This window comes from Sinohyriopsis cumingii, chromosome 3 (assembly GCF_028554795.1).
Source record: "Sinohyriopsis cumingii isolate HCF-2022 chromosome 3, ASM2855479v2, whole genome shotgun sequence".
NCBI classification, from domain to species: Eukaryota; Metazoa; Mollusca; class Bivalvia; order Unionida; family Unionidae; genus Sinohyriopsis; species Sinohyriopsis cumingii.
In genome coordinates this window covers 73,956,835-73,971,138 of record NC_142963.1, presented here as the reverse complement: position 1 = coordinate 73,971,138, position 14,304 = coordinate 73,956,835, and the positions used below count along the sequence as shown (strand labels likewise).

Here is a 14,304-nt window from a genome sequence, read left to right as displayed (position 1 = left end):
TACAATACATTTATGGAGATCATATTTCACATTTCTGCTATTAATTTGTAATGTCTTGATGTTTCTTTTGTGACTGTTTGATGGAGATTTGTATTAAAACTGTTTTCTTTTTTTCAGAAACTTGGATCAGAGAACCCACAGGAGCCTAATGTAAGCCTGTCTAGCATCAAAGTTTTTAGCTCAACTGGCCAAAGGCCAAGTGACTTCCTTTTTGCCATTGTTTATCATCTGTCCATCATAAACAGTGTTTGTAAACACTCTGGGGGTTTCATTTCTGATCTGACTTAGCTCAGATTCAGTAGTTAAGCTTATGTCATTGAGACTTTAATGTGCTTGATTGTAAACACATCAGCACATATTAACTTGGTGATCTTACATCTGATTGGCAGAGTTTCTGAACACCCTAGAGGCCACTTTTCTGATCTTACTCTTGTCGTCTCTCTTGTTTCATCTGTCTGTCCATCCATCAACAATTGCTTATGAACACTCTAGAGGCTTCATTTCTGATCAGACTTAGATTTAGTATAAAAGCTTACATGGCGAGTTGGATAATGAGAAAAGTCCATGCATGTTGTGTCTGTTTGGCTGAGTTAGTAAACACTCTAGTCATATTTGTGATCAGATTTTGATCAGATTTGTTATGTAAGCTTGCATTATGTAGATTTCAGATGTATTCAACTGCTCTGGTGGCCTTGTGGTTTCAGTATATGTGAGAATTTGCATTCACATGCTGACATGTCAACTACATAGGTGAGCAATATTATGACCCCTTGGTTCTTTCTGTAGACAGTTTTCAAGGTAGCAAGATGCCAGTCTGCCTGTTGTCCATTTGTTATGGGTATGCAAATTTTTGTTGAAAAACATACTTTCTATGCTTTGTCAAGGTAGATTTTAGTATAATCTTCTTTCCAATACTTTCTTTATCTTATAAAGATCAGATTGGTCAGATGGTAGAACCACATTATTGCCCAGTGGTGTCCAGCTTTTTTGGCTGAGGGCTTGAACAGATGAAATGCTTAAGGTCATGAGCTGCATGAGGAAGAACAATTCCTTATCACTAATTATGCATATTTTCAAATGGACTGCCTACATGTCCACAGGTCACACAATGTGATGGACTGGACCACATGTGGGCTGTGGGTATGGACATGCCTGTTCAAACCACTGTAAATCATGACTTGGAGAACTACAGCCATCTTTCTCTGTATACCATGTACTCTAGAAGTCAGAGTAATATGCTTGACTTCATGTTTAAAATACATTAGATGCATATAGGTAAAGTTTAAATGAATTCATATGTTACAGTTGGATGCTGTTGGAATGAATGGGTAAAAAATATAATGCTGCCGGATGTCACTCCATCGCATTAGGAGCCCCAGTGATTCTTAGCATTTGTTCATCTTTGATCATGCTAGGTCTGTACATTCAGAGTTAAAGATGATTGCTATATAACTTAAAGAGGCCCTGAGTGGCCGAGTTGTCTAAATTGCTCACCATTACGAATCATTGCCATCTCACCTCTGTCTGCATGGGTTCGAGTCTCAGGTTCGGCTAATGTGGGTATGTGAGAAAGCTTGTCGTTAGCTTCTCGTGGGTCGGTGTTTCTTCCTGGGGTTTTCCTGGGTTCTTCCTCCACCATTTATACTGGCTGCCATGTATAGCCTATCTTGTGATGAAAAATGGCATTAAACCCTACAAAAACAACAACAACAACAACATATAACCTAAATTTTTCTATATAACTGATATTTTTCTTGCAGCTCGCTAAACCAGATGATATTGCAGTGGTATGTTACACCAGTGGAACAACAGGTACTTTTGTTTAATACACATAATTATTTACATTAGTATTAGTAGGGTCAAAATTTCCATTAGATAGCTTTCCAAACATATAATTTTAGACCTGCGCTAAGTGCAGGAGAGTGTATGCTATACCACCAGTGTCATAGTGATTGGTTTCAGCAGGCTTATATCAGGTGAGCTTTCCTGGCAAATCCATTGCTTGTTAAAAAGTAGCCATCTGATGGTTCATTCTTGATTGGTGCTGGTCATTATTTTATCATCGAAATCAGAGGTCTCAGACAAACCACCCTGTGGGCCACATGAGGGCATTTTTGATGGCAAAAGGGCTACACCACCTCTGTTATCTCTCATGACACATTGTGACGCCAATCATTTTGCAGGCCACAGGATACGGCTTGGTGGGCCACAGGCCACTTGTTTGAGACCCCTGATCTAAATCAATACTGAATTACTTTTTGGAAATTCACTTATTTTAACAGGGACAATTAAGGAGAGATGATTAACTGTACATCAGTGCAAGATGGGGCTTGAAAACTTCTAAATTTTCCACCTGCCAAGAATTATAATCTGTCAAAAAAAGTTTTTAAAAGAAATCTTTTCCATATTTTCCCCTTTATATTTTGTACTCAAAATTGTAGACAAGCAATTTTTTGTGTCAGCAAGCTCAAAATTCTGATTGTTCCATATTTTCAACAAGGGATTTTTTTCAACCCTGACACAAGAGGGTATGAATGTTATCAGCATTAGAAACCTGTAGCCTCCACAACAATATGGAGTCACCAGGCATCTGTGATACAATATGACCATTGCCTACTGTACTGATTTCACCCAAATATCATTTACTTTAAAAAAAACTTTATAAAAAAAACTCTTTGTGTAATGAAATTGGATATATATAGCTTAATAGATAAATATTCATAAACGAAAAGGTGAAGGATTCACTTGTATATGGCATTTAATATTTCTCTGGATTTTCAAATTTAATGTTGGAGAGTACATTTGGACATTATTAGTGTTACAGCTTGATGTGATCTTCTTTGGAGTGTTCTTAATTTTGAAAATGGAGCTTGGAATCTCAGAATCCTTGAAACAAATATGTACACACTGTAGCCTTGAAGCATATTACTTGGAGATAATCTGATGTGTTGAGCCTAATATTGAGATAGTCTTGATAGTGTTTATAGCCCTAATACAGACATGACAACCATTACACTTTAGGCATAATCATTACATTTTCTTTCACTAAATTACGCCTTAACATAACTGCATTTGGATTATGCATTTTTCGATATATCCCCCTCCAAAAATATAATTTGTTTTCTCATTTTATTAACTACAACATAAAAATACATTTGTCTGAAGACTTTCATGCACCTTCCTAACAGTATTATGTTCTACTTGTAGCACTTGCCATATTTCCAAGAAATATGCTGGTTTCTACTTTCAACTTTTGACTTGTCTGGCTTAGTTAGTAATGAACAGACTGGTTTTCTAACTTTTTATCTTTGCTTGCAGATTCTTCTAATTCATATCTGGTACAGAACCAGTCTGTAGGTATTTGGTGCTAAAAGTCAAGTCAGATCTATTCTAGTCGATGCGTGTGTGAGAGCAGAAATATTTCAAAAATAATTTGATTAGGAAAAGACAAAAATGATTCAGAGATGAATACAGTAGTACCCCTATTGCATCACGGAAGTGGCCTTATAATGAGGGTGGCCTTTCTAGAGCGGGATGACAAATGCAAATAGTAAATACATATGAAAAAAGTCACATGTACATTTAATTCTAAAACATTTAATATTTTCAATAAAAAATCGCATGTTGTGAAATAAATGTAAAACAAACTTTTTCATCATTTTCAAAAGAATGTTATGAATAACCATTGATACAGTTGTAAAACTGTCTTTATAATTATGTTACAGATCACATCATCTGTCACTTTGTTGGTAACAGGCTAAAAAAATAATTAAAAATATCCTAGCTGCCATATCCCCTGCATATATCGTTTAGTCTTTTGTTCCAATCTTTGACAACTTCATTATTAACATCAGCTGAGTCTCCACTAAGGACTTTTTCTTGTCATTCAAGTCAGGATACAAACGTCTCCTGGCTCAAACAATCTTCCTTTCTCCGTCCATTTCACCTTCCCACTTCTGCAGAATAGTTTCCTTATCATTCATAATTTTGTTTATCTGAGTCTTTCCGACATTAGTTTTCTGCAAGGATCTTTGACCTCCCCCCACCTCTTGGTCAGTTGAATTACTTTTACTTTCTCTTCTAAACTGAAATTTTCTTTTCCTTGATGACATGTTTATCTTTTTGCAGTAAGTTATTCATGTTGCCAACTACAATACAGATAAAACAATTCTGTATGCATCTAAACAAATTGTCATGTGTTTTTAAAGGAAGTGATCTTGTCACGTGATTCCTTAGTCGTAGTCTGGTACCCTATTGTTTTTATACATTTCTTTACAGTAAGTGAGAGAAGCAAAAACGGCTTCAATATGTACCATTAACATCAGGCAGAGGGGCCCTGAGTGGCCAAGTGGTCTGAAGCGCTCTCCGTTATGGATCACTGCCATCTCACCTCTGTCTGCGTGGGTTCGAGTCCAAGCCTGCCAGTAGCTTCTCGTGGGTCAGTGGTTCTTCCCTGGGTTTTTCAGGGTTCTTCCTCCACCATTAATACTGGCCGCCATGTATAGCCTATCGTGTGCTGAAAAATGGCGTTAAACACTACAACAACAACAACATCAGGCAGATTTAACCTCGCAGCCATTAGGATTTGTAATTTTGACAAATATTATCAGTAGTAATAGCCACTAATTATCAAAGTGAACAAGCTCAGCATCTTACTAAGGGAAACCATAAAAGCTATCAAACCATTTTCCTGCTGACTTGTGTATTGTACATCGATACTGTCACTTAGCTTCTTACTAGGGTAATCTGGTCATATTCTGTACACTGAGGTCGTTGACGTGAGATCGACAACTTTGTTATTGAAGTTGACTACTGTGTACCAATAAATGATACGGGAAGCAGTCAGTCGGGCTTCTTGCAACAAGTATCATTATTCAGATAACATATAAATTGATAAAAAAAAATTATTTTATTATGACCGTGTTGTGGCTTATTCCAACCACCATATATGGACTGTATATACACAAGTTTCGTCTGTAAAAGACAAAAGAATGTGTTTATCTTTACAGATTTAAAAGCTTTTGATTCTTTTTTTTTCTTCGGATAGAGAGATAGCAGGTAGAAAGCGATATCGCTATATAGATAATTGTGGATGTTATAGAGGTAACTGGAGAGAATTAACATTTTATTTATATTTAGATTTATACCTTTAATTTTGTATTTATTTGTTTCTTACATATTTTTTCCTATTTTTTTCCTTCAAAGTTCAATACAAACTAATCATAATTCTACATTTTCTTTAATCTTGTAGTCTTGGTCAGAATTGCCCTCTTATGAAAAATAACCTGGGGTAAATCCAACCACTATACAGAACATTGCATACTATTGTAATTGGTCATAAAATTTGTGCAATTTTTACTTTTTTAGCGAGACAAAGCATTATTTTAAAGCTACAATAACATAATTATTATATTATTGGAAGCTATACAAATCTTGGATGATTGATGCCTGTCTAGGGTACTGAATAAAAAATCTTAATGAATGCCGCTTCTGAACTCGCGTGGAAGAGAGTGTACTGAGGTGATTGCATCATTTTACCAAGCTATGCCCCCGTCGCCTGGAAACATCTTTACTAATTTGCATACGTTTGTGCACAAATAAGAACAAAGAACGCATCAAGTAATTTGCATATCTTTGTTGTAAACAGCAGGACGTACATCCACGGTCAGAATTACCCTACTGGTCGGAATATGACCATGTTACCCTACTGTTTAATAATTGTAATCTTAACAATTATCAGAGTGACTAATCAGACATCTTATGATAACACAGCAATAAGGCTAATTGGATTACATGTACTTACCCTTTTGTATGGATTAAAATTTGAGTCTTTCTCGGCTTTATGGAATAAATGTGACTTCTCTTGAAGCGTAATTGATATAATATTAACCTTAGTGGTACATGTACTTTAGTCAACACTTCTTTCAGTAACGAAAACCTGACATCGGTAAACAGAAATCGGATTACTTAACACATTAGGAATAAAATACTAGTTCTGGATACATATTAAAATAAAATACGGCCGTTTGTGAGGGGTAAATTATATTTTATTGCACTAATATGCTGGTCGCGTTAGCCGGGTGGCCTTTTGGGAGGGGTACTTTTGAACACAAACTCATTGGTGCCAACAGATTCTGTCCGTAAGGAGCGGGTGGCTGTTGGTCAAGGGGGCTGTTCAAGAGGGGGATTACTGTACATGAATTACACAATACAGAGTTCCATTTTAGGGCAGCTTCACGCTCCTTGCAGGCTGCGTGGAAAGGATTTTAATATTGGTCATGGTGGTAAAACAAATCTTGAATTAGCTTGTTTTATTAACTCTAATACTAAGGTAATTTCTTATTTACAGTCGAACTAAATTGTGGAAATGAATTTTATAACTGCAGAGGTGTTATCTACCAAGTTCTTAATAGAACACGGACTACCCCTAGCGGTAGAAGACTACATTGGTCCTTTGTTCAAACGGTTGTTTCCTGATTCCAAAATTGCAGAAAATATGCATGGGCAAGAACAAAATCTTAAATATTGTTAGGTGTTTAGCAGAAGATACTTCACTTAAAATTGCAGAAGCCATGAAAATTGGGCCGTTTAGTACTGCAACAGACAGGAGTAGTGATTATGACAAAAAGTTCTACCTGGTCTGTGTAAGAGACTTTGAAACAATGAAAACGGGTGAAGTCAGAGTGCTCTTCTTTCATTACCGGAATTAATAATAGATTCCACTGAAGAAAACATTTTTTTTTACTTGCTTGATAATGCTTTGAATAAACATAAATTGGCAGAACTGTATGGGGGTTTTCAGCTAATACTGCATCAGTGATGACTGGAATTCATAAAGGAGTTGAATTCTATATTTTGAAAAATGTCTCCATTATTTTACATATCAGGTTGTCTCTGTCATATGATGCACCATGCTGCAGGAAAGGCTGCAGATAAGTTAGGAGAATTCCTGGAGTTTCAGATTGGCACTCAACCTGACAATGTACTTAATGTGGAATGCGTTGATTTTTTTCTCATCTTATTTCCCAGCTAAAAGATCCAGTAATTGGAAGATATACATTTCCTCTTCTTTGTTAGGTTATGAAAGGAATATTTGTTCTTTACCATTCTAATGCTGACTGTGAGAGATTGTTCAGTAATGTTAACAAAAATAAAAGTGAATTCAGATCCAGGCTCTGTAACCCAGCACTTAGTGCTCTACTGGTGTGCAAAACATTCATAGTCTCAGCTGGTACTAAGTTTTTTTAAATGCAATATGAGAGTCTGTTGCTTTTTAAAGCTCAAAGTGTTATATATGAAAACTTGAAGCAGTAATTGATGTTAAAAGCCCAGAGGGATAAATAAATCATTTTGTACATATGCTCATTTAATTTTTATCATGTTATTTGTGGATTACTCTTATTTTTTCTGCTTGGATTACTCTTTTTGTCCACTTGGATTACACTTTTTCCTTGCCAGGGGTTGGCATGTGTGCATATAAATATATATAATGCGGGTGGCCTTTCTAGAGGGGGATGACAAGTGCAAATAGTAAATACATATGAAGAAAGTCACAACTACATTTAGTTCTAAAACATTTAATATTTTCATTAAAATATCACATGCATGTTGTCAGATCAATGTGAAACAAACTGTTTCATCATTTTCAAAAGAACATTATGAATAACCATTGATATAGTTTTAAAACTTATCTTTAAATAATGTTACAGATCACATCATCTCTCACCAGCAGACACTTTAAATACAATACAGATGTTACTAAGAATTCTTATGCTTGAAATATTTATCCAGTGTCATTTGTCCCATGCTTTCTACAGCTTTTTAAAATCTTTTTTAAGAATATCTTGTGTTTTCATAATTATGTCCACAAGTTCAACATTCAACATAGTCATGGGTGTCGTCCAAGAGGGGACTACTCTGTGTATGTATATATATATATATATATATATATATATATATATATATATAGTAACTTTTCTATTTAGTCATTTTCATGATTAATGTAATGGTTGGTTTCTTATTTATTCACAGGTCTTCCAAAGGGAGCTTTGCTTTCCCATGAAAACATTTTGACTCCTGTTCTTTCAGTTTGCCAGTTATTTGTAAGTAAACTTGTACCATTTTAAACATATTTTACATTAATGTAAACTAATTTTTTGTTTTTTAAAATAATTTTCAGTCTTGATACTTTATAATTTCACAATGTTAAACACAGCCTGTTAAATTGTTTCATTTTTAATTCCCTTTTTTTATGGTTTTGGATTGTTTGCTGGATAGCGTTGATATATTAACAACAACAATAACAAAAACCCACTTCATTTGCACAGAAATTTATAAAGAATAAAAAGTTGGACTCAAAACATTTATTTCTGAAATTTACTGGAAAATATTTCATTGAGAAAGAAATTATTAATCTTTGACATTTAGACCAGTTCTGTTTAGTGTTGCCAGGTATGCCTCTGGGAAATACAATTTCGCACAGTTTGCCATTACTGTGATACTATTCTGTCTTGATATACCATCTATACATGCTTATAAGTCGAGTCCAGCTGCAAACTGCACAGACCCAGATCTGCCATTGCATGATGTGCTGGCAGATCTTGGTGTGTGCAATTTGTTTGGAGTAATCACTAGAACAAAAACAACATACTCAGATCTGCAGTTGCATTTTACTGAGGTGGATCAGGATCTTTGTTTGCAGTTTGACTTGACTTATAAGCAAGTATAGATGGAAGGTTCAGTATCATTAGTACATTTATCCAAAAATAGTATCCATGACAATACTTGCGTTAAATAGTCAAGGTTTTAATTTCAAGGTCAGAGTCACTGATCATTGTCTTCCCCTTTTCTGCTCCTTTGCCCTTTGTTGTAGAGACATGACACTTAGTTTCATTCCATGTCTCCCACACACTTTTCAGCTTTGTCACCACAGGTACAGTTGGACCCCACAACAGTAGGCAGAAAACAAATTCACTGAATTTCATTATTTCCATTTCAGTCAGCAGCTGGATACAATGTGACAAATGAGGATTGTTTGATATCCTACCTCCCTCTTGCTCACTCCTATGAGAGGCTTTGTGAGGTAAGGTCAGATTGAGGTTTAGTACAAGCTCAATTATGATGGAATTAATTGAGATGTTAAGCTTTGCCATTTTTGCCCATAGGCATCAGTTTGAAGCTTTTAACCCATCTCACTCAAGCCAAGTGCATTTATGGTATGGCCTTGCAATTTTAGCAGGCATTGTTGTTTGTCATTTGTTAGCATTTGCTAATTTCAGCTTCATAAAAACCACTCAAAAGAATTCAACTAATTTGACAGTATCTTACTGTTAAATTTTGTCTTATTTGCCCCCCCCCCGATTAATGGTGTGGAATAGATTTGATTTGCCATCCTGCTTGTTATAAGAGCAGATAATGGCTGTAGGAACCACAGTGACTAAATATTTAGTGTGCTGGACTCAGTACCAGAAAATGGGGGTTCGAATCCTATAATCAGATCTACCTGAGTTTGGTACCATGGTGTGTTCTTGGGTTAGGTTAGACACTTTATTCCAATTGCCTCAGCACCTAGTCATTTACTTGTGTTAATGTGCCATAAAGCACCAAACCAAATCAATTTTCTTTTATATTTATATACTTGTGTTAATGTGCCATAAAGCATGAAACCAAATCAATTTTCTTTTATATTTATATACTTATGTTGCTGATCAGCCATCAGTACTAGAACTAAGAAATTATTTAAACCACTTATCATAAACATTTTACCAGAATATGAACCAATTTGACATAAAGCATCCTGGCATGAAAACCTTTCAACTTTGTGCAAATGTTTTTGATACACCATCAAATGTAACTGTCATTACAAAACTATAGAAATCTTTAAACAGCTCCCCAAAATGCATTCAATAGGTTTTAGCCAAATGTGGCATAAAAAATTCTGACCCGAAGGCCTTAGAAATTTACACAAGTGACACAGATTCACAAAATAAAGGCAACCACGGCTAAAAACTGAAAATCCTTTTAATGACCTCATGACCTGCTCAAGAGAATTTGATATAAAACAGTCAGCCATAGCAACCTTTCAAAACTATACTAATGATGCCCTCTACCATCAGATGTATTCGTGCAACTAAAAATAGGAATTATTTGAAACACTGGAAATAGACCTAACTTGAGAGGTTCTTTTACTATAAAAGCTTTTAACCTTTGTCCCAATGATGTTGATCCACCAACAAATATGGCTGCTGTTACTAACAATAGAAATATGTTAGCAGCTTCTGATAAACTGCTGAAAAGAATTTGAGCAAATTTCAAAAGAGAATATTAGGGAATTATTACATTTTATACAAATAATTCTTTTCTGCTGATATATATGCAAAAAATAGAACAATATTTTAATGACTTTCTTAAAAACCACTCAGATTTGACCTAATTTGACAGCATATTAGTGTGAACATAACTAAAAATAATGCCAATAGGCAAAAACACTTGCAGATTCTCCATTTTTTCATGGGTATCAATTTTCATGGTATAGGTAAATAATGTAATTTTCATCTGTACTTGAATTTGTGGATTGGGGTAGGGGGTACATTTCTTTGCACAGGAAGACAATTCTTCATGGGTGTCTTTAATTAAATTCATGGTTTCAAGTGCCTACAAAATCCAAGAAAATTTGTACCCTACAAAAGTATAATGACTTTGCAGTCACTTAAAAGAGATGATCCTATTTATCATGATTACCCATTTTCTAGCAATTCTTTGATAGTTTGGAATGCAGGACATGAGCTTGTTAATTGGTCAAAGTTTTTATAAAAATGGGGTATTACATAATAAGGTCATTTTTTATTGAGTTCATTAAATGTTTTTATTACATCAGCCATAAATCAAAACACTGCTTGAAAAAAGTTTTAGCATATCTGAATTTTTTTAATAGTTATTTCATGTATAATTTATGTAATAATTCAGCGATCGTTGGAGAGTTATGACCATTCATGGTTTGTTGTATGCAAACATTTTGTACGTGTTTGTGGGGGACTTTTAACCATCTAGCTATAATGTTTCCTGCAAGCATAAGCAAATGTTCACACATAGCAGACAATGTATAATCCCTGTATTATACCAGGGAACAGTAGTGGTTCATTTGGTAGAGCATTGGATATTGGATTGTGGTTTTGATAAACGCCTTGGTGCCTCCTTGTAAAAAACATTTAGATCATGTTTCCTTGGCATGATATAGCCAGTATTGTGTTGAAAATGCCATTAGACACTAATGAACAAACACTATATTACATTCCAATACCATTATTATTTGAGGTTGTCCAAGTCAGCAGTTTTATATCTTTTAATTTGCAGACATTATTTTTGTGGGAGATGGTGGTACCAATTCATCTAGAGAACCATCATAGCTCAGTTGTCAGAAAGCCAGACATGTACTTCATGGATGCTGGTTCAATACCTACCCCAGACAGACTGTGTTGGCCATCTCAATATGTATTCGGGAATGGCACTTAACTCCTATTTCATTGGAATGAAACAATATGCTGACAATATCATGAAAAATGTTCAGAAAATATAACTATTGCCCTGTAATTTGCATATTACAAGCCATGGGTATCACATTCTACCAACAGCACCAATATTATCATCAAAAGTGTTAAGATTTTGTGTAGAATTGTTTGTGTTAAATGCTTTAAAGTCATATAAGATTAACACAGCTTGATTTGCAGATAAAACAGTATTGTCATAATATAAGCCACAGTATCTTATAAATGTTATTATAATGGAAAGGAGACTAACAGAGCATGACTTTCCATCAGGTCACTACATACATCAATGGGGCCAGAATAGGGTTTTTCCAAGGAGATGTAAAAACATTGATGGATGATATCAAGGAACTGCAGCCCACAGTTTTCCCATCAGTGCCTCGACTCCTGAATAGAGTTTATGACAAGGTCAGTACATGTCTGATAGTATCTTGAAAGTATTCTGTTCCAACACATTTTAGAAAAGAGAGCTTTTGTTTTCACATTAAACTTACCATATGTACTCATTTATAAATCTAGTCCAACTGTAAACTGGATAGACCCAGATCTGCTGTCATCTAATGTACCAGCAGATCTGGGTCAATGCATTTTGTTGGGAGTAATCACTGGAACATAACAAATAGACCTTATCTGCATGTGCATTGTGATGACAGATAAGGGTCTATAACATTTTCAGTTAGACTTGAGTTATAAGTGAGCATATATACAGTTATGATTACTGTAGTAGACAAGCTTCTACTGTCAATCTGGTCTGTTTGTATATGTGAAGAAAATAACTCTTTGTCAAAATGGTCTGTTTGCATTTGTGAACAACATAGCCTTACAACCGTTGTCAGAATGGTCTGTTTGTTCATTTGAACAGCATAACTTGAGAATTGTTTGATAGAATTCAGTGAAAGTTATTAAGATAATTGGGAATCGAACTTTCAAAGTAATACCGTGCTGAAAGTTACAAATTCTGTATACTTGATACGTAGTTAGCTTGGGTCACATGGCTTTGATTTTCTAGCAGTGGGAACCCTAACCATTCAGAGCCTCCTAGAGACCTAGGCTAGTAGAGTTGCCTCCCATTTGAAAATCAGTAACTTGCCAACATATAGTATACTGTACAGCATTTCAGTAAGTGATTGAGCTTAGCATATAAGCAAGCCCCTTTAGTTTCAAGGATGTTTTGATTATACTTGTTAGCTTTATAACACTGTATCTCCAGGAGGATGTACCTGTACCCAGTAAAGTCTTTATGGTGACGTCTGTTGCAGGCTTCACTGATCTTTGTGAAAAAGTAAGGTTGAATTTGTGTAGAAGTTGTGATTTGCAGTATAACTTGGCCAGATATTCCTGACTTCATAAGTATTTGGACTATCACAGAGTAGTAATGCACTGACCCTATTTTGGCAAGTTAAATTGTGGCCTGCCCCTTTTCCAGTGCACCTTGCCATATTTAATGACACTCTTCCCTTTATCCAACCAGTCCCTTACATCCTCTTGTGATGTCCTGTCACATTCTACTAGTCACCAGAAAATTGTAGTAACTGTTGTAGATATAACGATGTGTATTTATCAAAAAAAGATCCATTTGTTTCAATACAGGAAGTTGTTCATGCATGAACACATAACCCGCACTTGTTATTTCCTCTATCAGATAGTCTTGTGAAGATTACAGACCCCCAGCCACTAGTGCAGCTGCTTTTTGGATCATGCAGCATTTGCTGCCTCCCATTTTTGGGGTGGGGTGGGATGGTTGTATTATCACAATGTTACAATGAGGGTACTGTTTTTTTATTGCATTAATGTTGTCTGCTTTACTACCAGAAGCTAAGTTTTGCATGGACAGTTTCGTCAGAGGATATGTTTTCAAAATGCACATTAAAAAAGTCATTTAATTACAAAACATTAATAAAAAATTTGTTCCAGCACATAGAAAGTAAATAAAGCCATCAAGGTCACAGTCATAGAAAATTGGTATCAAAGTTTTGGTTCAAATGTTTTCATTTGGTTTTATTACCTAAACCTTTTGATGTAATTTTTTCATAATTGGGATAAGCTAACATCATTCATTCTGCAAGCACGCACTCAAGCCACTTTGATCTTGGGTCAAGGCCACGGTCATAGAAAATCTGCATTAAGGATTCAGTTTTAAAAAAAAATATCATTTCCTTGTACAGTAGTCCCCCTCTTATAAGGCCACCCCTAATGCAGCAGGGAAGTGGCCTTATAATGCGGGTGGCCTTTCTAGAGGGGGATGACAATTGCGAATAGTAAATACATATGAAGAGAGTCACAAGTACATTTAATTTTAAATATTTCATATTTTAATTAAAAAATCACATGCATGATGTGAAATAAATGTAAAACAAACTGCCATCATTTTCAAAAGAATGCTATGAATAACCATTTATATAGTTTTAAAACTGTCTCTATAATTATGTTACAGTTCACATCATCTGTCACTTTGTTGGTAACAGTCTAAAAAACAAACCAGTCTCGTCACATTAAAAATATCCTTGCTGTCATATCTCCTGCATATATCGTTAGCCTTTTGTTCCAATCTTCGACTAGTTTATTATTAACATCAGCTGATTCTCCACTAAGGACAGAACACTTGATATTGTGTCTGACTTGAAATCTGTGCAACCGTCCATTACTTGCGGTAAAGTCGTCATATCCCAATTGAACTGACAAAATTGTTGCTTTTTCTTCTCATTCAAATCAGGATACAAACGTCTCCTGGCTCAAACAGTCTTCCTTTCTCCGTCCATTT

At 35.2% G+C, this 14,304-nt stretch overlaps 1 protein-coding gene across 5 annotated transcripts in view; it reads left to right on the top strand.

The window, feature by feature from the left end:
- The window catches only part of LOC149803108 (long-chain-fatty-acid--CoA ligase 1-like), a 134,152-nt gene that overhangs the window by 80,635 nt on the left and 39,213 nt on the right, over positions 1–14,304 (top strand). For all 5 annotated transcript variants that reach the window (XM_089952713.1, XM_089952715.1, XM_089952714.1 and 2 more), the window contains 5 exons: positions 118–150; positions 1,761–1,812; positions 8,032–8,102; positions 8,999–9,082; positions 11,817–11,951. In XM_089952713.1, the coding sequence (XP_089808839.1) occupies positions 118–150; positions 1,761–1,812; positions 8,032–8,102; positions 8,999–9,082; positions 11,817–11,951 (375 nt within the window). The remainder of the gene's footprint in view (positions 1–117; positions 151–1,760; positions 1,813–8,031; positions 8,103–8,998; positions 9,083–11,816; positions 11,952–14,304) is intronic.